Source organism: Mus caroli, unplaced genomic scaffold (genome assembly GCF_978045245.1).
Source record: "Mus caroli unplaced genomic scaffold, Mus_caroli_1 scaffold_12, whole genome shotgun sequence".
NCBI classification, from domain to species: Eukaryota; Metazoa; Chordata; class Mammalia; order Rodentia; family Muridae; genus Mus; species Mus caroli.
The window spans coordinates 26,301,114-26,322,792 of NW_028227267.1; the positions used below are offsets into that span (position 1 = coordinate 26,301,114).

At 52.6% G+C, this 21,679-nt stretch overlaps 1 protein-coding gene across 4 annotated transcripts in view; it reads left to right on the plus strand.

Annotated features, from left to right (window-relative positions):
- Positions 1-21,679, plus strand: part of Arhgap22 (Rho GTPase activating protein 22) — a 154,321-nt gene that overhangs the window by 128,480 nt on the left and 4,162 nt on the right. For all 4 annotated transcript variants that reach the window (XM_029469368.2, XM_029469369.2, XM_085828544.1 and 1 more), the window contains 4 exons: positions 14,866-15,073; positions 18,182-18,314; positions 19,027-19,100; positions 20,286-20,407. In XM_029469368.2, coding sequence (XP_029325228.1) covers positions 14,866-15,073; positions 18,182-18,314; positions 19,027-19,100; positions 20,286-20,407 — 537 coding nt within the window. The remainder of the gene's footprint in view (positions 1-14,865; positions 15,074-18,181; positions 18,315-19,026; positions 19,101-20,285; positions 20,408-21,679) is intronic.

The following is a 21,679-nucleotide window of genomic DNA, read 5'->3' on the forward strand; positions in this document are numbered from 1 at the left end:
GGTAGCCAGCTGTAGAACCTTCTGAGCTTTGCCCAGACTTAGTCCTGGAAGAAAGAAGGGAGTGCTGACTGCAGACACATGGCTGACTTTATAGGTTGATGTCTATCTGAAGTCATCCTCAGAGTGTTCTTGATGGTGTCGCCATGCTGGGGAGAAGGGGAAGGAAGGCCCAAGTCCCTGCTGACCATGGAGACCCAGAGCCTCCCAGCAGGGTAGTTCTAGCCATGGTGTGAGCATCCTCTCTCCCTATATATAGTATCTGTCAGGCAGGAACAGATCCCTACCTTTGGGAGGTCCAAGCCCATATCCAGATCTGACATGTCTCGTGCTCTCCGCCTCTTACCTTGCCTGCTCTCATCTTTTGTGACTGGCTATGTCCTGCTTGATCTCCTTTACCCAGCTGCCAACCCCTGTGCAGAAGAGAAAATGTAATGTTAGAAGTTAAGATTGTTCTCTGGAGCCTCATTGGGGCAGCCTCATGATTGCAGCTGGCTTGACCCACAGACCATTTAGTAGCCTGGGAAGACCAGAACCGCCCAAAGACAGCCTCTGTAGCCACGAAGGCCCTCCTTTTGTGCCAGGACATTGAAAGCGAAGCCAAGGAACAGAGCAGAGTCCACAGGAGACACCGCGCATTTGGTCTGTGGTTCATAAGAGGTGGTGAACATCAGAGGGAATTCACAGGGAGGAAAAAGAAATAATCTATACTGCATAGACCAAAGGACATGCGCTCGGTAAGAGTCGGTCAAGAGGCTGAAAAGGGGAGAGTGGATTAGGGAGCAGGTGTCTGTAGTAGTCAAACCTACCAAGTGATTCCCAGCTCAGTTAGGCAGAGATGAGCCAGTAGGAAATGAGCATGGCTCAAATGGGCACTTTGCAAAGAAGCAACTCTCATAGCCTGTGAACATGGTGAGTGGGCTTTAGCTTATTGGTTACCAAAGACCCGTGAATCCACCACATGTTACATCTACATGTCATCCCAATCTTGCATGTATCAGTGGGGAAGTCACTTGGAGGTATCTGGCAGAGTTACTGCTGGGGCACACAGGAACCAGCATTTCCCCTGGGAGGCAGGTCCCATGTAGACGTATGTGCACAGTTCTCCCAGGAGAGTTAGGTGCAGCAGGGTTTCCCAGCCCCGTATCTATGGCATTCGCAGACTAACTCAAGCACCCAGCTACATTACAAGTAAATGACTAACTCATCCTTACAGTGGGACACCACTGATGGTGGGATCCACCACAGCCCCACCTAATAGCGTAATACGACTATAAAACTGTGGAACTGAGGGAGCAATCAAGATTCAGAGTGCTGTGACCCCTTCATAGTGAATTGAATGATACCACAAAGGGAGTGATGGCACGTATGGATGGTTAGGGAGCAAAGATACAAAGAAAAAGAGAAACGAATGCCTCAAGAGGAAAAGAAGGAGAGAAGAGAGAAGGGTTAATCCCCAGCTCCCAAGTCAAAAACCACAGATAGCAGTGGTGGCAACAGCGGTGTGTGCACTCCTGGTTTCAACATGGGGGAAGCAGAGACAGGAGGATTTTCTCAGGCTCACTGCCCAGCCCCACTTAGTCTAAAAATGGCAAATTCTAGTCCCTCAGCGAGAGTATGCCTCAAAAATAAGGTAGACGACATTCCTCCCTTGTGCCAGCTTTTGGCAACTTCATCCTGCTTGCTAATTCTCTGAATGTGCCTATCTTGGGTAAGTGTATATGGTATGTACGAACATGTACGTGTAAGTACAGGTGCCTGAGTGGCCCAGAAGAGTGCTAGATCACTTGAAGCTACAGCTACAGGCAGCTATGAATTGTCTGATGTGGGTACTGGGAATTTAACCACTGAACCGTCTCTCCAACCGCAGAATCTCAATTTCTTTCTCCCATCCCCCATTGCCCTAGACCCTCCCCATTCTCAGAATAATAATCCATTAAGTGCTGCTACCCTCAGTTCGTTCATTCATTCATTCATTCATTCATTTATCAATTAATTATAGGCTAGTTACACCTTTTGGGTTTTGCATAGAACTGCTGTGAACATGGGCATAAAAGTTACTTTTTAATTGAGACCAAAATACTTGACAGAAACAAGGGAGAAAGGTTCATTTTGGGTTTTGGACCCCCAAGTTTCAGTTCACCTTGGAGGGAAGGCATGGTGGGATTGATGGCTGTGGAACGTGTGCTAGAGACTCCTTATCTAAGCAGGAAACAGTGTGGAAACCAGAGGGCTGACTGGAAGAGCCTTTTAAAGCCCTCCCCTGCTGGCCTGACAATCAAGCCCCACCCCCAAAACAGCACTGACAGCCAAGGTGTGAGCACTCAAAACATGAGCCAGTGGGTGACATTCCAGAGTCCAGCCTTAGCAATGTTGCATGAACAGCCCTTCAAACGCTTGCTTTCCATCTCCTGGGTCCACACCCAGAAGCGAAACTGTTAGGCTCCTGGATAAGTTTTTGAGGAAACACCATGCCCTTCTCCACAGTGGCTGTGCCAAGCATTCCCATAGGTAATGACGTATGTAAGAGTTCATATTTCTGCCCACTTTAATTGTCACCCAACAGCTGGCTGGGGACCTTTCCTCTGCTTGAATAGAAACTGTACGCAAGCAAGGAAGCCCTTCAAATGCTGGCCCCTGGGTGTCTTTGTTTTCCTCCATGTCTGACAGCAGCTAGCGCTGGCAATAAGCAGGCAGACGCAGGGACAAGTGGCATCCTGTTATAGACCCTGTGCTGGCCTAAGGTATTGGAAAGCTGGCCTTCCAAGGGTTAGTGTCCCCATGTAAACCTTACGTAGAAGCATTCTTGGCTCTCTGGACTCTGTAATGACCAGTCTGTAGGCTCTCCCTCAGGCTCCTGACAGTGTTTTATTAGCTCTCTGCTTGGCGGCGGTTGTCTGTGTTTCTCTGCCCCTTCCTCTTGTGCCCAGACCACACTGAATTCTTCACCTGTGCCTACAGTGGTCAGTGCCGTCTTCCAGAATGACTGGGGTACCTTTGTAAGAACAGCGTTCAGCACTGGAGGGTTGCAGAAGCGTGCATGAACCCACAGGGGTTAGGGCTACTCAGGTACAGGTGCCCTCTCGCACCAGGCTGGGATCAGCACAGGACCAGTCGCATCCTGTATCAGTATGGTGTGCAGGGGGTGTGCGATTGTAGGATCAAGCTTTGGGTGAGATGGAGCGGCTGAGACCTTACAGCGGAACAGAGGAGCAGAGGGAGTTGTCTTCCAGCCAACTCCCAGCCCTAGCAGCCTTCGTATACACTTCAAGGAGTCTTTAGAACATTCTTTTGGTCCATTACATCCCAGCTTCTAGCACCACCCACGGGCATTGAGCCTTATGTTTTGGACCAATCATGGCCTGGCTACTAGTCACCTCTCTTCCCAGGGGTGGAAGTGGGGAGTGAACCCCTTCTGGCCAAGGTGGAAATGGTTCCTGAAAGTTCCTGGTTGCAAAATCGACCGACCTCACAGTGTCTCCAACAGCTCTGGGTGGGGCTAGGCCTTCAGGGGCCAGGACAATCAGCTATAGTTTGTGGCCTAGTTGGCTCAAAGCACTCCTGGAGTGTTCGTGACAGCCAACAGCTGGTGCTGGCATGAGGGTAGCTACTCTGGCATGTGACCTATAGTCCTCTCGATCAAGGCGGCAAGGACAACACAAGAGCCCAGCAGCTGCCAGGTACTCAACTTCCCGACTCCTGGCCACTTTGTTTATTTACAGAGAAATGGACATCAGGAGAAATGCTTAAGTCTAAACCAAAGGACTTGGCATTTGTGCCAACAGTGATGATGGCAGTGACTACACCTGCTGGGTGCCCAGGGAGAGGGGCGTCCCCCTTGCTTCTTAGAGGCTTTTGTTTCTGTTTTGCTAATAGCCATAATGGTTGTAGTTGTGGGTGTAAGGTTTCATTGTTTAAACAAAGTGTTGCCAGGCCATAGTCAACCAGGAAGATGTTGGGTGGAAACCTGCCAGACTCCAGCCTTATCCCTGGTGGAAGTGAGAACACTGATGTAAGTTAGAGGAAGCTCTGACTGAGTCAGGAGGTGAGTGCACACCTCTGCCCCACCCCCACCCCCCAGGGATATGGGCTTCTACTTGGAGAGAGAAGAGACGAGCACCCACCAGAGAATTCTAAGGCAGGGATTGTGATGATCTGACCTTCAGTGTTGAGGAGACCTCTGACTGCACCCTGGACAGGCCTGAGGGGAGGACCACAACCTGTTTGACTATCCATTGCAAGAGGGCAGCTCTCCTCTGGGTCTGGCTGGTGAACTGAGCAGGCTGTCCAGAAACTAGGAGTGATGAGATCTCCAGGATGTGAGTGGAAGAAGGGGGTGGGGCATGAACATTGACTCCAGGAGTCGGGAATCAGGCTGAGCAAGGACAGAGGTTAGCGGCAGTGGAAGCGGAGGCAGCGTGGAGCAGGCTGAGGGATTGTGAGAGTTTGGCTCTGTCTAGACACCTCTGGGTCTGAGCTACCTGTGAGTCTGTATAGGCAGCTAAGGGAGGAGGAGTCAGGAAGGCTGGGAACCACTTCTCCTCAGCACCATCTGCTCCACATCTCAGCCTCAATGGGAGGGAGTCTCAAGAAGACAGTCTTATTTCCAATTCCAGTGAATGTCAACCAGTGGGCCTGAGCCTGGGCTTCCGACACTTAGACCTTTGAACCTGGTTCTGATTCTGTCTGCCCCTTCTAGTGAGGCAGGAAGGTTAGGATGACAGGTGGAGACTCCCCTACAGGCCTGGAATCCTGGTCAGTCTGACACAAGGCAGAGCAGGCATCTGCAGAGTTTAAGGACTGGTTCACAGTGTCCTTGGGCCTCCTTCTCAGCTGTCCTGAAGGCCTCTCCCCTAAAAGAGCTCCAGGAGCCTGTGATCTGGGGTCCTCAAGTCAGGGGAGAAAGGTGGCAGCCACTGCTCTAGGCTCAGCAGAGCCAGGGCATTGGGCTGTCTGCCAGGAGAGCCAAGGCCACACAGTAACTGCTTTATCTGAGAGCTCCCCACCACACACACCCTGCTCACCCCCTGCTTCCCACCATCCTGTTTTTCCACCCCCTCCCTTGCTGTGTAGTCTTATCGACCTGTCTCCCCTCACTGGGCTCCACGGAGCTCAGCATTTCTACACACAGTTCAGAGATGCCCACCCAAGTCGAATAATCTGCCTGCTACCAGGATGCTAATGGAAAAGAACCATCCTTATGACGGGTCTCAGCTTTCCAGCCCCTCCCCCAAGCATGCTCCTCCTAATCCAACAGACTAGAGCTCAGGCAAGCAGGGCTGGTGAGAACTCATAGGCAGGAGGCAGCTGCAAACCTCCACTCAACTGGGGCTTTTCTAGGTCTAAGTCAGATGGGGAAACTGAGGCTCAGAGAGGCGAAAGCAAGTGGGCACCTACCTACCCACCCTAGGATGAGTAGGTAGGTGCCTCCACCCTTCCCATGTTCACAGTAAAGTGAGGAGAGAAACTGAACACTTTGGATTAGACACACTCTTAGATGGAGGGCATTAGCCCTACACTTTAGTTTCAGGGCCTGGACTAAGAGTCTCCGTGTCCCACAGCCAAAAATTAATGGGAGCATGGGCTTCCCCCAAGGACCCAGGGAAGGAGACTATGCCCCTAGCCTTTACACTGCCTGGGCTGACATGTCTCACCTCCTCTTCCTCTTATGGTTCAAGCATCCTGGGTCCCTTGGTAGTCTGTGACCGCCTGTCCTCCCTTAGCATGCTTATACCTACTGAGCTGCTCTGGCTGTGTAAGGTGAGGCAGTCACAGGTTTTAGGACGAGACATGGATATCAAAATAGCCCATGTGAAATAAAGACAGGCCGTGACTGAGGCCGACTCAGCCTGCCTTTATTTACCAGTTTGGTAGTTTGATCACTATGGACTTTTGTACTAGGGTTGGTGTTTTGGTTTGGTTTGGTTTGGTTTAGAGATGGAGGTCTCTCTACATAGATAGCCCTGGCTGTCCTGGAACTCACAGAGATCCACCCACCTCTGCCTCCCAAGTGGTGGGATTAAAGGCATGTACATGTGGTTCAAGGGGTGCTCTTAAAAATATTGCAGTGGGTTGTGTATTTTGGTTCTTGGAGGGGCCTTAAACTTTCCCTTGGTCTTTACATCAAGTGAGAGCCTACTAAATGTGAGCAAATAAAGTGACTTGTCCCCTGCACACCTCCCTTCAAGGGAGGCCCCATCCCCCAGGCTCAGGGCCTTCCTCCTCTCCATGCCTCTATCTCTTCCAGCTCTGCTTCTGCCTTCAGGTGTAGGCTGACCGAGTGCCACTCGGAAACCACGTTGTGGACTCTTCTCCTGATGGAACCGGGAGAAGTTAGATTTCATAGACAGACACTTGAGGAATGATCTCTGTCACTTCCCAGCTAGGAGACCTCAGACAAATCGCATAACCTCTCTAGAGCCTCCATAGCCTCTTTGTAAAAAAAAAAAAAAAAAAAAAAAAAAAGAGTTGTTAATTATCTTTTAAAGCTGTTCAAGGAGATGAGATCAAATCCAAACCATTGCCAATAACCGGTTCCAAAGAGGTCTGATTCCTGGAAGGCCTGGGATGTGGAGCCCTCCAAGCCTCTGTTGCTTTAGGTGGAGCATCAATGCCCTGCTCGCAGGTTGACTCAGACCCAGTTGCCCAATCCTCTCTGGCCTCCCTTGCACCACCTAGAGCTCGTGCCTCCCCTGGGCTTTGGCCTGCGTGGGTGTTCCTGAAGAGGGTCCCCAGCTAGAAGGAAGTAATCGCGTGGAGAGCTGCTGCGAACTCAAAGCGCCTGATACGGCGGCCCCGAGAAAGGGGTGCGGACCTGGAGCTCCCAGCGCTGGGAGCTGCCTGGCAGGAGGTATCCCAGGCACTCGATCCTCCCGCCCTCGCCCCAGGTCCAGCCCTGGGCGGCTCAGGCCGGGCGGGCGGCAGGCAAGACGCTACCTGTGCGCGTGCCGGGCATTCCTGCCGCCGCCGCGCCGCCGCACCCGGGCGCGCCATGGGCCTGATGCCGGCCGCGCGGGCTTTCTCGAGCTGCCGCGCCTGCCCCCGGCCGCCCTGCCATCTGCCCGCCTGCTGCGCACCCGCTGCCCCAGGTAGGGGCTCGACAGGGTGCGGGACCAGGGGACGCGGGGCTCGCGGGCCCTGCGGGAGGGTGGCTATATCGTGGGAGTCGGGGATCCGAGATGGTTCCTTAAAGGGCTGGAGAGCCATGTACGTGCTGTTTGTGTCGGTGGGAAGAGGACCTGGCGATCCCCCATCCCTTTTCCTGTCAGGAGTCCGACTGGTGTGAAGAGACTAGGAAACTGAGACTAGGAATTTGTTTAAGATCTCCTCATCCCCTTCTGCTCTGAGACCTCGCAGGAAGTGGGTCCCAGGCTCTGACTCCAAATCCAGTTGGAAACCTTTGGAAAGCAACCATCCAGAGGAGGGAATCGGTATGTCCTGGGCCTGGCTAGCATTGGGCAACCCCATCCTCTATGACCTTAACCTGTGGTGGTTTTCCAGGCCATTCTGGGGGCAAGTTAGAAGGGTTTTCAATCCCTTCCCAAAGCTGAGACTATCAGTAGGCAGGGCCTGAAAGAGGGGCAGTCAGTAATCCTGTCAAAGGCAAAGTAGGTGTTCAAAGTGGGTGTATTGGTGGGTTGCAAATGGGAGTGAACAAAAGAGCAAGGAAAGGCTCTTTGTAAACGTCTGGAGAATTGTTTTCTCATTGCACCTTCCCCCTGATTGTGGCCTACTCACCACTGGGGAGAGCCAGAGGCAGACAGTGGCCAAGCCGATCTGCTGCCTCAGCTCTGGGACCAAATCCTAGAGGGAATCCCAGTAGCCTCCTATTCTTGCTGTGGCAGAATCGACCCCCACTGGGCTTCCTCCAGGGCTTCCCTTGAGGGTCAGGAGAAAACCACTAGGTGCCCTGTGTTAACATTCATAGCTTCAGGACTTGGCAGGAAGGTTGAGGGCTGCTTCCAGGGTCTTCTAGAATGATCTCTGAGCAGTGGCGGAATCTGTGACTTCTACTCCTGCCTGGATTTCTGAGACGTGCTCACTGGAGGCATGCAGGCCAGGCTAGAGGGAGCAGCTGTCAGTGCAGAAACTGTGGCTGCAGGTTCATCCCTAGGAAAGGCACCTCTGCCAGCTTCCTCTCCGTTGGCAGAGCAGGCACTTGGGTGACGAGTGTAGGCCAGGCCCTCAAGAAACCACATACTGGCTGGGTTTCCAGCTACATGACAAGCCTACCAGAACTGGTTCTTGGCACATTTCCTCTCTGAGACTTGCCAAGAGGGCTTTGGGAGTTCACAGAGCCTACCAGGGGAACTGTGGCAAAGACAGCAATGGGTGGAGCCTCTGGAAATGGAGGCTGCCTGAGGCCTGAACATGGCTTGTCTATAGCAGGGGGAGCTGGCACGGAAGACTCGAAAGGCTGAGCTGGAATGAGGTCATAAGTCCAGTCAAGGAGGGGATGCCCTGAGAGTGTGGGTCCATCGTGGGCCTCAGGGCAGTCTGTGAAGACAGATCTCACTCTGAAGAGGTTGTAGTCTACTGTTTCAGCCAGATGTGTGCCCCGAGCCTTTATCTCTGTGGTCTTATTACTGGCCTGCTTGTGCCCCCACTTCATGGTGTCTGGGGTCAGTGCTCATGTGACCCTTTGTCTCCTTGCCTCCATCTCATCCTCAGACACCAGGTGTCCTCCATCAGAGCTGCTTCACTGACTTCCCTCCCCACAATTCCTTACCTCCTACTTAACGTGTTTACTCTGTCGCCACCTTCTCAAAACCTCTTCTGTTTTGAAGTGCCAGGACTTTGTGGCTTTCCCTCTGCTGGACTGCTGCCCTATTTGGGGACAGTGAGAATGTTCAGAAGGCTTTTCTGGGAGGCAGGGGTTGAGAGGGACTGTCACAGACCAGACCTGGCGAGACTGGGTGCCGTGTGCACCGGTGGGCTTATCTAGATGTTGTGCCCACGGGCTGGTTGGTGGGGGCCAGCAGGGCAGAGCTTGCCTCCCAGCCTGGTTTGTACAGTGAAGACCTCCACTGGGGGCATGCTCTCAGCCTGAGGGCTGCTCTGATGCTTTTCAGCAGGGTAGCACCCACAAATCCATAGTTTTATTTTCTAGGTTTCCAGCGTCCAGTGACCACCTGCTGCCTGAAAATACTAAGTGGAAAATTCCAGAAACAAATAGCTCCTAAGTTTTAGATTGTGGACTGTGATGAAATCTTGAACCCTCCCACTTTATCCCGTCTGGGGTGTGAATCATCATTTTGGGGTGTCTGTTCTGTGTATGTCACCCACCTGTCAGATCGGATGTCATGGTGTGTTAGTGCTGGGGTTCACATAGCCTTTACTTCATCCAACAATGGCGCCAAGCACAAGACTAGCACTGGCAATTGGAGTGGTTGCTTTCAAGTACAGAAAGGGGCGGGATATGAGGATCGGGGACATCCACATAACTGTCATTCCAGGACAGCGTTGAAGTTGTTCTGTTTTGACAACTACTTAGTTTGGATCCAAAGAAACTGGGACAAATGGCTCTCTGTGGTACCTAGTAGAGTACCAGCAGACATACTGGCCTCCAGGCTCCCGGAGTATCACAAATGCTCCTTAACACCATCCGTGCTAGCATCTGGATTCCTCTCAGCCCTCTCCCTACCCTAAACTTCTCAAGCTCGTGGCTCCCCTTCTGCAGCCTCTCAGTTCCTTGCAACCCGCTCAGTTATTCTTTTTCTTTATCTTCCTCTCTTGCCTGTCTTTCTTGGTCTCCTTTGCCCACACTCTTTTTTTCTTACTGTCCCGCCCCCTCCCCGTCTACTCTGATGGCCCAGCCCAGTCTGCTGGGCATGTTCAGTCTGCTGCGCTCTCTTCCTGCTCTGGTCTCCTCCAGATGCCTCTGGCCCTACTCTCCCTCATATACACAGTAAAAATCTTCCCCTCACCCACACCTTGGAACAGTCCTGTGCTCAGTTTATACATACACTTAGATCATGGTCTACTTAGGGGATGGTATTGTCTGCAGTTTCCCTGGGGATCCCGGTTAGCCTCCTGGGGTGGCGGGGGAATAGGGGACCTTTTGTTCTTAGAACAGGGTCAGGCACAAGCGCAAAGTAAGAGACAGATGACAGGTATCCTGAGCATAGGGCTCAGGGAGCAAGAAGGAAGCTGGTTGGAGTCCCCGAGCTTTGTGAGTTTCATGTTTTCCTGAAGGTGGCCATCAGTCACTGGGAACTGAGGCCGGGAGCTGAGTGCAGTGACTTAGGACAGGAGAACACTGCATGGTGTTTGTCCTATACACTCACTCCTCCACCTCTGCCCCAAAGAAAGCAATGTCTTCCCACTGCTGTGACACTGGGGTGGAAGGTGTGGTGGAGAGAGAAGGCCCTGCACGCCCCCCCGCCGCCGTGTGTGTGTGTGTGTGTGTGTGTGTGTGTGTGTGTGTGTGTGTGTGTGCGCGCGCGGAGCTGACACTGGAGACAGTTGGGAAGTGAGTCTCACTAAATGGAAGGTCTCTCTGAGTGGATGGGAGGAGGCAGGGGTCATTCCAGGCTAGCCCATGCCCCTCTGGGGGACACTTTGTTTGTGGGCACTTCCTCTGTACCTCTGTATGTTCTATTCCTTGCTCATTTGAAGTGTTCCTGGTTACACCAGACACGGCTTCCCATGGCTTCCCTGTGAGCCAGGTCCCCTTCCCCACTTGGCCAGACTCTGGTGTTATCTGGGGAAGTCTTTATTCACAGACTTAAAGCAGAAGAGGCAAATGACTGCCCCAAAGCCTGAAGCAGCCTAGGTGGGGTAGGGGGCAGTAAGGAATACTGCGGACTGCAGAGGATTGGCAGGGAGTTTCTGTCAAAGGGACAAAAGCTACCATGGAGTGCTCTGCCACTCTCGACTTTCTGGAACTTAGGCCTGTCACTATCGTAAACGTGGATTATTTCAAGAGAAACTCAAGAGCTAGGGTGTAGTTCAGTTCTAGAAAGCTTGCCTAGCGCGTGCACCTCAAAACAAAGAGGGGCAAATGGAGAAAAAAAGCAATTTTTAAAAGTGTTTCCAGCATGACAGGAGGTAAACTCATGCATTTGAGGCCCTGCGTGTGGGTAACTGAGTTCTGAGTGAGAGAAAAAAATAGCTGAATCTCTGTGCCCTGAGCCCAGCCAGCTCTAACCCCAAAGGCTGTGACACTATTTGAGGTGACTCAAGGCCTCCTGAGTCAGCCCTGCTTTGAGCTGTCCAAGTAGCCAGCTTGTCCCTGGGCTCTAGGCTCAGTGCCTTCCCCTGGGTTAGGGGACTAACCTGCCAAGGCCCAGAAGAGGCAGGTTTCCCTCTTGTCCAGTATTGCTTCCTCTGCCGTGACCCAGATGTCCATGGGACCTGCTGCCTCACGGGTCCCTCCGCCTCCATTCTGATGTGGACAATGGCGACAGAACAGCTGGGATGTTTGCTGTTCCCGGAGCCACACTGAATGGGCTGGACTAGGTCCCTGCCACATGCACACACAAGCTGACATGCTCACATGATTACATGTACAAACAAAAGCTTAAAGTGTGTGTGTGTGTGTGTGTGTGTGTGTGTGTGTGTATGTGTGTGTATGTGTGTGTGTATGGCACATACAAGCACATACACCTTTTCTTAAGGCACTGATGGTATCCACCTGATGTGTCCTAGGCTTTCTTCCCTGATCTATATGCTTAATTTCCAGATCATGCACTCCATATTCCATTCCCCACCCCCATTCACCCTCTGACTTCTCCACATCCCACATCTCCTTCCCACCCCCCTGTCTCCACACGGATGCCCCCCACCTCCCACCCCACCTGACCTCTAAACTCCTTGGGGCCTCCAGTCTCTTGAGGGTTAGGTGCATCATCTCTGAATGAACAGGAAGTCCTCTACTGTATGTGTGTTGGGGGCCTCATATCTGCTGGTGTATTCTGTCTGTTTGGTGGTCCAGTGTTTGAGAGATCTGGTATTGGATGAGGGAAAAGGACTGAAGCCCTAAGAGCCAGCAGAAAGAATGGAAACAGGCAACCTCAGGAAATAGGAGGTTGGGGGTGGGGCTCCAGAATGTACCAGAGACCTGGGAGGTGAGAGACTCTCAAGACTCAAAGGGAGGGGCCTTAGATAAAATGCTCAACCGTAGGGAGAGGGAACTTATAGAGCCCACCTCCAGCAGGAAGACAGAACATCAAATGAGAGAGGGGGCATCCCATAGTCACATCTCTGATCCATAATAGTTCCTGTATGAAAGATTACAAGGATGGAAATGGGCAGGAGCCTGAGAAAAAGAGGGTCCATCGAGAGGCCCAAAGTGGGATCCAGCTCAAGGGGAGGCCCCAAGGCCTGACAGTATTACTGAGGCTATAGAGCGCTCACAAAAAGGGATCTATCATGACTGCCTTCCAAAAGACCCAACAAGCAGCTGAAAGAGTCAGATGCAGATATTTGCACCCAACCAATGGACAGAAGCAGCTGAGCCCTGTTGTTGAAGGGAAGGCTGAAAGGAGCTAAGGAGAAGGGCGACCCTTAGGATGTGAAATATTTTTAAGTTGCCTGGAGCAGGGAATGAGGTAGGCTGCCCGAGAGATGGTTGAATTCCTCACTTGGCTGCACCATGACCCAGTTCCCACAAAACTATAGTCCTTAACACAACGTGCTCTAGGATGGTGCCCCTGTCATGCCTCGAAGGACATCCTTCGGGGATGTCTGCACAGTGAGGAGGTGAAAAACACTATCCATTCTAGAGACCAGACCTCCTGGAGCAGTGGGAGGGTCTCAACTTGAGGGTCTCGGGGGATTGAGTGGTGCTTTCATAGGGGTCAAATATCAGACCTTCTGCACATCAGATATTTATGTACTGCATTATAACAGTAGCAAAATTATAGTTACAAAGTAGCACCAAAAATAATTTTGTAATTAGGGAGTCACCACACCATGAGGAACTGACTGTGTTAAGGGGTCACAGTGTCTGGAAAGTTGAGAGCCATGCTCCTGTGTCTAAGGCAGTGAGAGTTTCTCCAGCTGCTGACCCGCTGGGCAGAGAGAGAGCTTTACAGATCTTGGCACTTTACACTCCTTGCCTGGGCTATTAGGAAACCCCAGTCTTGTCATGTATCAGATTATCAGTGTTCTCACCGGGAATTCCTCTGCCTTCTCTCCTTCTACTCTGGTCATTAGATATTTGGATTCTTCTCTTTCTGATGCTTTGTTTTGTTTTCTCCCAAATGTTTTCATATTGGAGAGTGTACAAAACATTTGGGCACTGTTCAATGGTCTTGCTTTATTCAAGTGTGTGTGACTGGGATAGCGTGTCAGGTTCAGATACAGGGATGCCGGAACCCTGAGGCACCTCTGGTCACAGACCCACTAAGAGCTAAGCCCTAGCCTGACACACCAATTTGACTTATTTATAGCTTCACATGAAAGAAGATACACAGTGTGTACTTGGGGGTTCGTTTATTTTGCTCACGATTATGGTTTTTGTTCTTAAGACTTTCCAGAGCCTCTGTCATCTGCTCCACCCTCCTTAAACCTTGTTCACATGGTGCTGTAGCCATTCCGGCTTTGAAGCTGTGCCACTGAATGCCCACCTCCCTCCCAGCTCCCAGCAGCCACCAGTCCACTTCCTCTCTGTGTATGACAATGTAGGAATGTCTCACCAGCTCGGCCACACAACTTTTGTTCCCTTGTGAATGTCTTATTTCGCATCGTGTCTTCTGGATTCTTCTGAGTGGTAGCCTCTCTCAGTGTTTCCTGACTTTGTGAGGCAGAACCGCGTCTCGCTGTGCAGGTGTAATGCATTGTGGGTATTGATGGGCTGCAGATGGTCTCCCATCTTTTGTTGCTGTTTGCAAAGCTGCTGCGCCTGTGCACACACACCTCATCCATGCCCCCTTTCAGTTCTGTGTCTACCCAGAGCTGGGATTGCTTGCAATCAGTCTGTTCTCAGTTCCTTGAAAGTCCCACCACACTGCATGTCTGCCTCAGCTGTACCATCTCCTGTTCCTGCTAGTGGTGCCCAGTGATTCATTCCTCCACCCTGAGCAGTGCATAGACCTGTTCCTCCTCCTTCCTCCCTTCCTCTCTCCCTCCCTCTTCCCTCCCTCCCCCCTCCTGTTCTGTGTGTCTTTGTGTGTGTGTGTGTGTGTGTGTGTGTGTGTGTGTGTGATAAGGCACATATGAGGATAGACGACTACCTTGGGTGTGTGTCCTTAGGGACAGGGTCTCTCGCTCACTGCTGTATATTCCAGGCTAGCTGGCCATTAAGTTTTCAGGGACTGTCCCACCTTCACTTTCCCATCCTGCTCTGGGGGTCACAAGCACTGGGATTACACATGTGTGTCACGTGTCCAGCTGTGAACAGACCTGAGCTCAGGCCTCACACCTGTGTGTCGAGCTTTACCCACGGAACTGAGCTAGCTCCCCAATGCTCACTGCATCGTTGTGAGGAATGGCGTTGAGAGGGATGGTGTTTCTCACATCAGTGTGCCATCTGTCTGGTCCTCTGAGCTGTGCCTTCTGACCCCTCCCTTGTGCAGCAGTGCCCAGGGGGCTGACCCATGAGGCAGCTGCTCATTTTCCTGTGCTTGGGCATGGCATAGTTTCCAATCTAGAGTGAGTCCATCCATCCATCCATCCAGTACAAGCACATGCTCTCTAAGGGCCCTTCCCTCCTGGCTGGGACAAGCTCCACAGGCCACACCTACTGCTGCCCTAACAGCTTTGACCAGCCACCTGGCTGTGCCCTCCCAATGTCCAATCTGTCTCCTTGGGAAGAGCCTCGTTTGGCGCACACACAGCATTCTTTGCCTTCCACTGCCCCAGACACTCTTCAGCTACCATTGTGCTGAGTGCCAGGGAGTGTGAATCATCCCTTTCTGTGTCCAGGGATCTTTGGCCAGCGGCTAGAGGACACAGTGCACCATGAGCGGAAGTTTGGTCCCCGGCTGGCACCTCTGCTGGTGGAGCAGTGTGTGGACTTCATCCGGGAGCGAGGACTCAGTGAAGAGGGCCTCTTCCGGATGCCTGGCCAGGCCAACCTGGTGAGGGACCTGCAGGATTCCTTCGACTGTGGGGAGAAGCCGCTGTTTGACAGGTGAGCTTTGGCGGGCAGGGCAGTATAGGTGGAACCACTTGCTGAGGCTCCGGTAGGCTCCCCCTGACACCAGCATCTCTGAGCAGGGCCTGGTGTGTTGGCTGCCCATGTGACTCATGCATGTTTAGCCAGTCTGCCCAGAGTGTGGGTCACAGAATCAAGCTGGTCCTGATCTTCTTGAAGGTGTCTGCGCAGACAAGGCCAGCCATCTGGTTGTTTCCACAGCTCTTCCCTGACCCAGGTAGAGGAATGAAGGCCTCAGCTAGCTGCCAGGCACAGCTGCGTCTCGGATTCCATGCTAACTGCAACATGCCTCTTAGCTCTAACTCCCCTATTGACCCAGCCCAAGCTTCTGTAATGGCAAGATGGCAAAGCAACTGAGTTCCATCTCCGTCAGATTCTGGGAAGACAGTCATTTCTGTCTGCTTTGGATCTATACTCATCACCGAGGCTTTCCCATGGCTAGGGGAAGACACCACCACCCACTCACTGCCCAGTCTAAGAATGGGGGAAGAGGGCTTGCCTCTCCATGGGGTTGTGCAGGCTGTCTCATTACAGAGCGGGTTTGTATAGTTCTTATATCAAGCCTTCAAACCAAACCAGATGTCCATAAAGCTTCTGCCTCTTGTGACATCTCCTCTCAGATGTCAGCTCCTTTTGCCAGGAGACAGGCTCTGCAGCGCTCATCTTGGCCCTGGACCGCCCTGAGCACACAGAGTGGGCGAGTTCCTTCATTAGATGCGCAGTCCAGTACTAACCATGGCTCCTCAGGGAGGGCATACGAGTCCCTTTACCTGGCTTCTTGTGAAACTCTTGTGGAAACTTGTGCGTCACTCTCCATGTCTGCAGCCAGACGCCATCTCTTCTGCAGGCATCAAAGTTAGAGACAGCCTCAAACAAGAGCTGCCTCGGTAGGGGCTGGGAACAATGGCTTTTAGTAAGGTTCAGGGTCAGAATCACTGCCGTAGGTTAGATACTACTGGAAGGATGTCAGACCTCACATCACCATAGTTAAGCTCATTGGGGTCTTTGGGCAAGGTACCAATCCTTCCGGCCTATCCCACCCTGTAGTGAGTGTCATTGTCTCATCATGCCTCCTGTTTTAATGCATGATGCCACCTGGACTCAGATTGGCTTCTGTCCCTGAGTTTAGGCCCACAGACCTACACCTCTGTTCTGGCAGCATGACAAGGCCCTTCTTCCAGGCTGTGGCTCCTGGCTGCCCCTCCATCATGACACCAACCAACTAGGCTTGCATGATGGGGCTCCCTCTCCCAGACTTACTCTGCCTGGTGCTGTAGCCCCTGCCCACCCAGCTCCTTGTGCTATAGCTTAACTACAGAAACTGCTTCTGGCCTTGGTCTTCCTCTACTTCAAAACTCCCCTTTCACCCAGTTATTCTTTCTCCATAGTAACATTCTCTCAGCTCCAGGTGTGTGTGTGTGTGTGTGTGTGTGTGTGTGTGTGTGTGCGTGCGCTCTTCAGGATTGGAGACAGTTAAGAGGCAAGGCCTTCATTCCGGATGAATGCTGTTGTTGGCATGGGCAAGAAGGTGTCTTTGGAAATGGAGAGAGGATAAGAAGCTGCAGATGGGGTGTGGGCAGCGGAGACAGATGACTTGACCTGAGCAGGTCTGCTGACCCACTGGGCTTTCTGAGGCCTGGCCTTAGCCCACCAGCTGCATGTAGCTTACACTATGAGATACCCAGGCTGATGGGCCTGGGCATCGTCCTGGAATGCTCTCTTCTGTGCTAGTGAGAATGTGATGGGGGGTGAGGTGGACTCACAGTGGTGTTGGAAGGGAATTTGGGGACATCGGAGTCAAGTGTTCGAGAAGAGACCGTGAGTGGGGACAGAGGACTGCAGAGCGAGCCCATGGGAGAGCCAGAGTGTGAGGAAAAATGGGCCAAGGGTACAGCTGAGCACCAGGTCTCTGTGGGTGAAGGATGATAAGGGTGGGGAGGGGAGCTCTGAGCAGGGAAGCAGGCAGGAAAGTCTGTGGACCGGAGTGGGGGGAGCTACCACTTAACCAGTCCCACTTCCTGTCTCCCTGAGGCAGCAGTAGCTGACCCTGCAGAGTCCCTGGATGGAGAAAGTGGTCCAGGAGAAGGCAGTGGGCAGTGAGCAGAGGCATGCTTGGCTAGAGAGGGGAGGTCAGGAAAGAGTTCCTCCCTCCCGACCCCCCGTGTGGATCTTGGGTGTGTATGGCATAGCCAAGGTCTGCCAGTCCCTGGCCCATCTTCTCCCAGTGCCTTCTATAAGGAACTTTAAGCTGGGGCTTGAAGCCAGGAGCTAGGAAAGTCTCCTGGGACCCAGGAGGAGACAGCTGTGGTTAGGATTGGCCAGTGCCCAGATTGACAGGAAAAGAGGGTGTGAGCCTGAGCTAGGATACCCTTGACCCCTCTTCCCTGACACACACACACACTCACACACACACTGAGCCAGTAGTGGAGACTAAGTCCTGTTGTGGACATCTAGAGGCAAGGGCATGACCTCTCATCTGTCCAGTCAGTGCTCAGATGCCTGCAGGCAGGTCAGCCCCAATGGCATCCCTCGGATACAGATTCCCCAGTTCAGCCATGAACTAAGCAAGCCCCAGCAAAGACTTGGCTGTACCACGAGAGCTTCCTGTAAGCTGACCCAGGTCATAGGTTAATTCCTTCCACGCAGAGCAACTGTTGTGAGTGGATCAGCTTTGCCCTGTGGCTTTTGCAGCAGAACATCTCCCAAGTCCCACACTGTGTGTAAAGAAGGGCTCCAAGTCCCACACTATGATCACAAAAGAGCGCTTTCCTTCATTCTGTATGTTGGACCAGACACTAGCTAGATTCTGAGTCATTGGTGTGGGATTGATGAGTTTTTCCAAGCCAGAGCTTCCCGTAGCTCAGTCACACTCCCCACAGGGGCCCCACCTCCTGTGCATGTGGGCAGCCTGGGCCCGACCTTGACCAGGGGCAGCTGCAGCTGGCTCTAGAGGAGCTAGCTATATGCACACACCTCGACCTGAGCCCAGGACTGTCCGGTCCGGGACATGTGAGGTAGAGCCTCTGTGTTAGTCACGCAGCTGCCTGGTGCCTTGCTCTCACTCATGTCTCCCCTTCATCCCAGCACCACAGATGTGCACACAGTGGCCTCCCTGCTGAAGCTCTACCTTCGGGAGCTTCCAGAGCCCGTCATCCCTTTCGCCAGGTATGAGGACTTCCTCAGCTGCGCCCAGCTGCTCACCAAGGACGAGGGGGAGGTCAGTGCCTCTCGGGACACATCCTGGGGTAGGCTGCCGGGCAGCGGGCGTGTGGAGTCAGGACTTATCAATTGCACGAGTCCTGACAAGAAGGTTGCTGTGTTGGGGAGAGAGGATCCCCGAGTGCTGTAAAGCCTGTGTAGCCTTCTAATTGTCCTCACAAATTTCTCACAGAAGTAGAAGTGGGGGTGGAATATAGATCTCTCTTTATACATGCTGCCCAGTTCTGGCCTCTTCTCAGTGGGTGCTTCTGTTCTGCCATCGTCTCCCACAGACTCAGGCTTCCAAGCAGCCCTGTTACCTGTTTCCCAAGACAGCTCTCAGGATGGGAGGGGGTGTTCCGCCCCTTGCCCTTCACTCTGCCCTCCTGGCCATCTGCAGCTTTGAGCTGCTGTGGCAGAAAAGACTGTTTGCCTTCTCTGTGACTGCATGGGGAACGGGGGAGGGGGGAAGATGAGAGCTGTTATCTGGCAAATATTTGTGCCACGATAAGTGAGCCGAGACATTCCTCTGTGGCCTTGCAGAGAGGCTCACCCCTCACCCCAACTCCCAGAAAGAAAAATCAGTTTCCCCAAGAGAGGTCACAGTCACACTTTGGAGGCACGGAGGAGGTCATCTGGGACTGGCCACACCTCCGTTCTCCTGTCTCACAGTCCTTAGAAGAGGCCTTACTGCTGGTGTCTGAAATGCTGTCTTCTCCTTTCTTCACAAGGGGACCGTGGAGTTGGCTAAACAAGTGAGCAATCTTCCTCAGGCCAACTACAACCTGCTCAGATACATCTGCAAGTAAGTCGCCTCTTCGGGGCGGGGCGCCTCTTCGGGGCGGGGCGCCTCTTCGGGGCGGGGCTCCTCTTCGGGGTGGGGCGCCTCTGACCTGCTCTGGCTCTCTGCTCATCCCCTCCATCTCTGGAGAGACAAGACTGTGTAGAAGGGCCATTTGCCCTCTCAACACTGCCTCACCAAGTGTCGGGATGGCAAGGGGTGTGGAAGAACACAGAGCTGCAGGAGGTAGCGAGTGAGTGGTTTCAGAAGCAGCCCGCCCTCTGTCCTCCTGGGCACCTCTCACTTTCCTTCCTCAGGGGTTTATAGCCCCGAATGTGGTATATCGCTCATGAGGTATGTACCCTCATGTACCCCCATTCTGGGTGCTGGTAGGAGCCTGTAGGGATGGCATCCCCCCACTGCCAGGTGGGATCTGAGCTTTTGGGGCATTTGTCGTCTGCACCAGGGATAACCAAACTGTGTCCCTTGGCCTTTGTTTCTCTTGATATTCTTAGGTCTCAGGGATGTTCAGTCTTGATCAGATACAAGTGCATACAGCTGACCGTACCCAGCAACTAGGGAAAGCCTGAGAGACCTGGCTGAGTGTGGGGCTGGAATGGGGCCCGAGGGCACAAAGATGGGGCTGTGTGGTGGGGGCTGGGGGTGGAGGGTGTGGCTAGAGGGAATGCGTATATGAAAGTGTAGGCTGGGTGGGTGTGGAATATGACTGGATATTGGAGGTAGCATAATAGCGTGGTGGGTGGTTGGGAATAGTGGAGCTGAATGGGTAGGGATGAAGTGGGCTTTGTGTGGCTATCTCTGGGGTTTGGCTGTTTGGGGCGTGGAAGCAGAGGTGCAGTCTGATGGATGAACAGAGCATGTAGTATGTGGCTGGCTGGCTGGCTGGAGTATCATTCATATGGTATGGTGGGTATTTCTGAGAGGTGTGGCTAGGAGTGTTGGTGTGGTAGGTGGCCAGGTGGTGTCAAATTGAGTGGATGAAGTGGGTGTGGCCAGGCAGGGTGTGGCTTGGTGGGTGTGGCCAGGCAGGGTGTGGCTTGGTGGGTGTGATCAGGAAGGGTGTGGCTTGGTGGGTGTGGCCAGGCAGGGTGTGGCTTGGTGGGTGTGGCCAGGCAGGGCTTGGAGCTCAAGAGCAGGTTGGAGTTTAGAATCTGCTGCTTTGCCAATTGCTGCTTCTCTGTTTTGCAGGTTTCTGGATGAAGTGCAGGCCCACTCAGATGTCAACAAGATGAGTGTCCAGAACTTGGCAACTGTCTTTGGTCCTAACATCCTTCGGCCACAGATAGAGGATCCAGTAACCATCATGGAAGGTAAAGGGGAGGTGATTCGGCAGTATCCAAAGATGGGGGGCTTTGGCCAGGGATCAATAGCTTAGCTGTTATCTCCATCTTCAGGGACAGAACTACCTCCACTCCAATCTTTGGAAAACACTAAGATGGCCAATGGTTAGAGATGACGGGATAGCTGGGACGCAGGGGTCCTTGTCCTTGGGCCCACACGGACTGTTTTCTGCTTTACTGTCACAGTCAAGTGATTGTCTTAGGTTCCTGGAGGATGTGCCCGTGAAGCACCAGGGAATTTCTCTTTTGTGATAAGTAAGAATACAATGATGTTTTTGAAAAGCAACGTGGTGAGGCTAAGATGGAGAATGACTGACGTTCAGGCATTTGACATGAGACACAGTCTCAGAAAGGGAAGAAGGTGAGAAAGGGCCAAAGCAGCCTCCTGTGCCATCCTCACACCCAGCCTAAGGGTGATAATTGCCCTGAGTCCCAGATGATGAAACAGAGGCCAAGCAAGGTGAGATGAATCACCAGGGGCCCACATAGAGAGGCTGGATTAAAAACAAGAATGCACAAGCCTTTGGAAAGACTGTCCCCAACAGAGCCAGTGCAGGAATCATTCTGTCCGCACAGGATGCTCACATCTAGCTGGTGGGGACACTCCTGAGGCCCTGGTTTCGGACTTGGTTTTGGCCCCAAGTTGGACACCAACAGCAGTCTTATAGCCCACTCTGGAAGGGCCCGGTTTTCTGGCTGAGAAAAACCTTCTGTACTTCCTCCTGGATCACTAGCATACTGTGCGGAGTTCACCCAGGTCATGGTGTTTCCATCCATGGTGAACCTCCCTACTCTGGTATTTGGTTGCAGGCAGCTGGAGAGAACAAGCCTGCAGAATAGGCACTGTAGACCTTCTCATCACCCTGTTCTTGCTGCTGGGCCCTGCACCGAGCTCCTAGATTTGGAGCATTGAGTCTCAGGGATGATGGAGAGATGGGTGGGCAACACTGTGCACATGTATCTATACATACATACACTATATATAGTCTCCACACATATTTATAGGGGCTAGGGGCTAGAGCCAAGAGCCATGGTGGTATTTGCTGCTCTTGCAAATGACCCAGGTTTGGTTCCCAGCACCCACATGGTAACTCACAATTTGTAATTCTGCTGCCAGGGGATCTGACTTTCTCCTCTAACCTCCACAGGCACTAGACACACATGTGGTGCACATAAATACATACTGGCAAAATACTCATGTAAATACTTCCTTAAAAAATTTATTTGGGGGGCTGGAGTGAT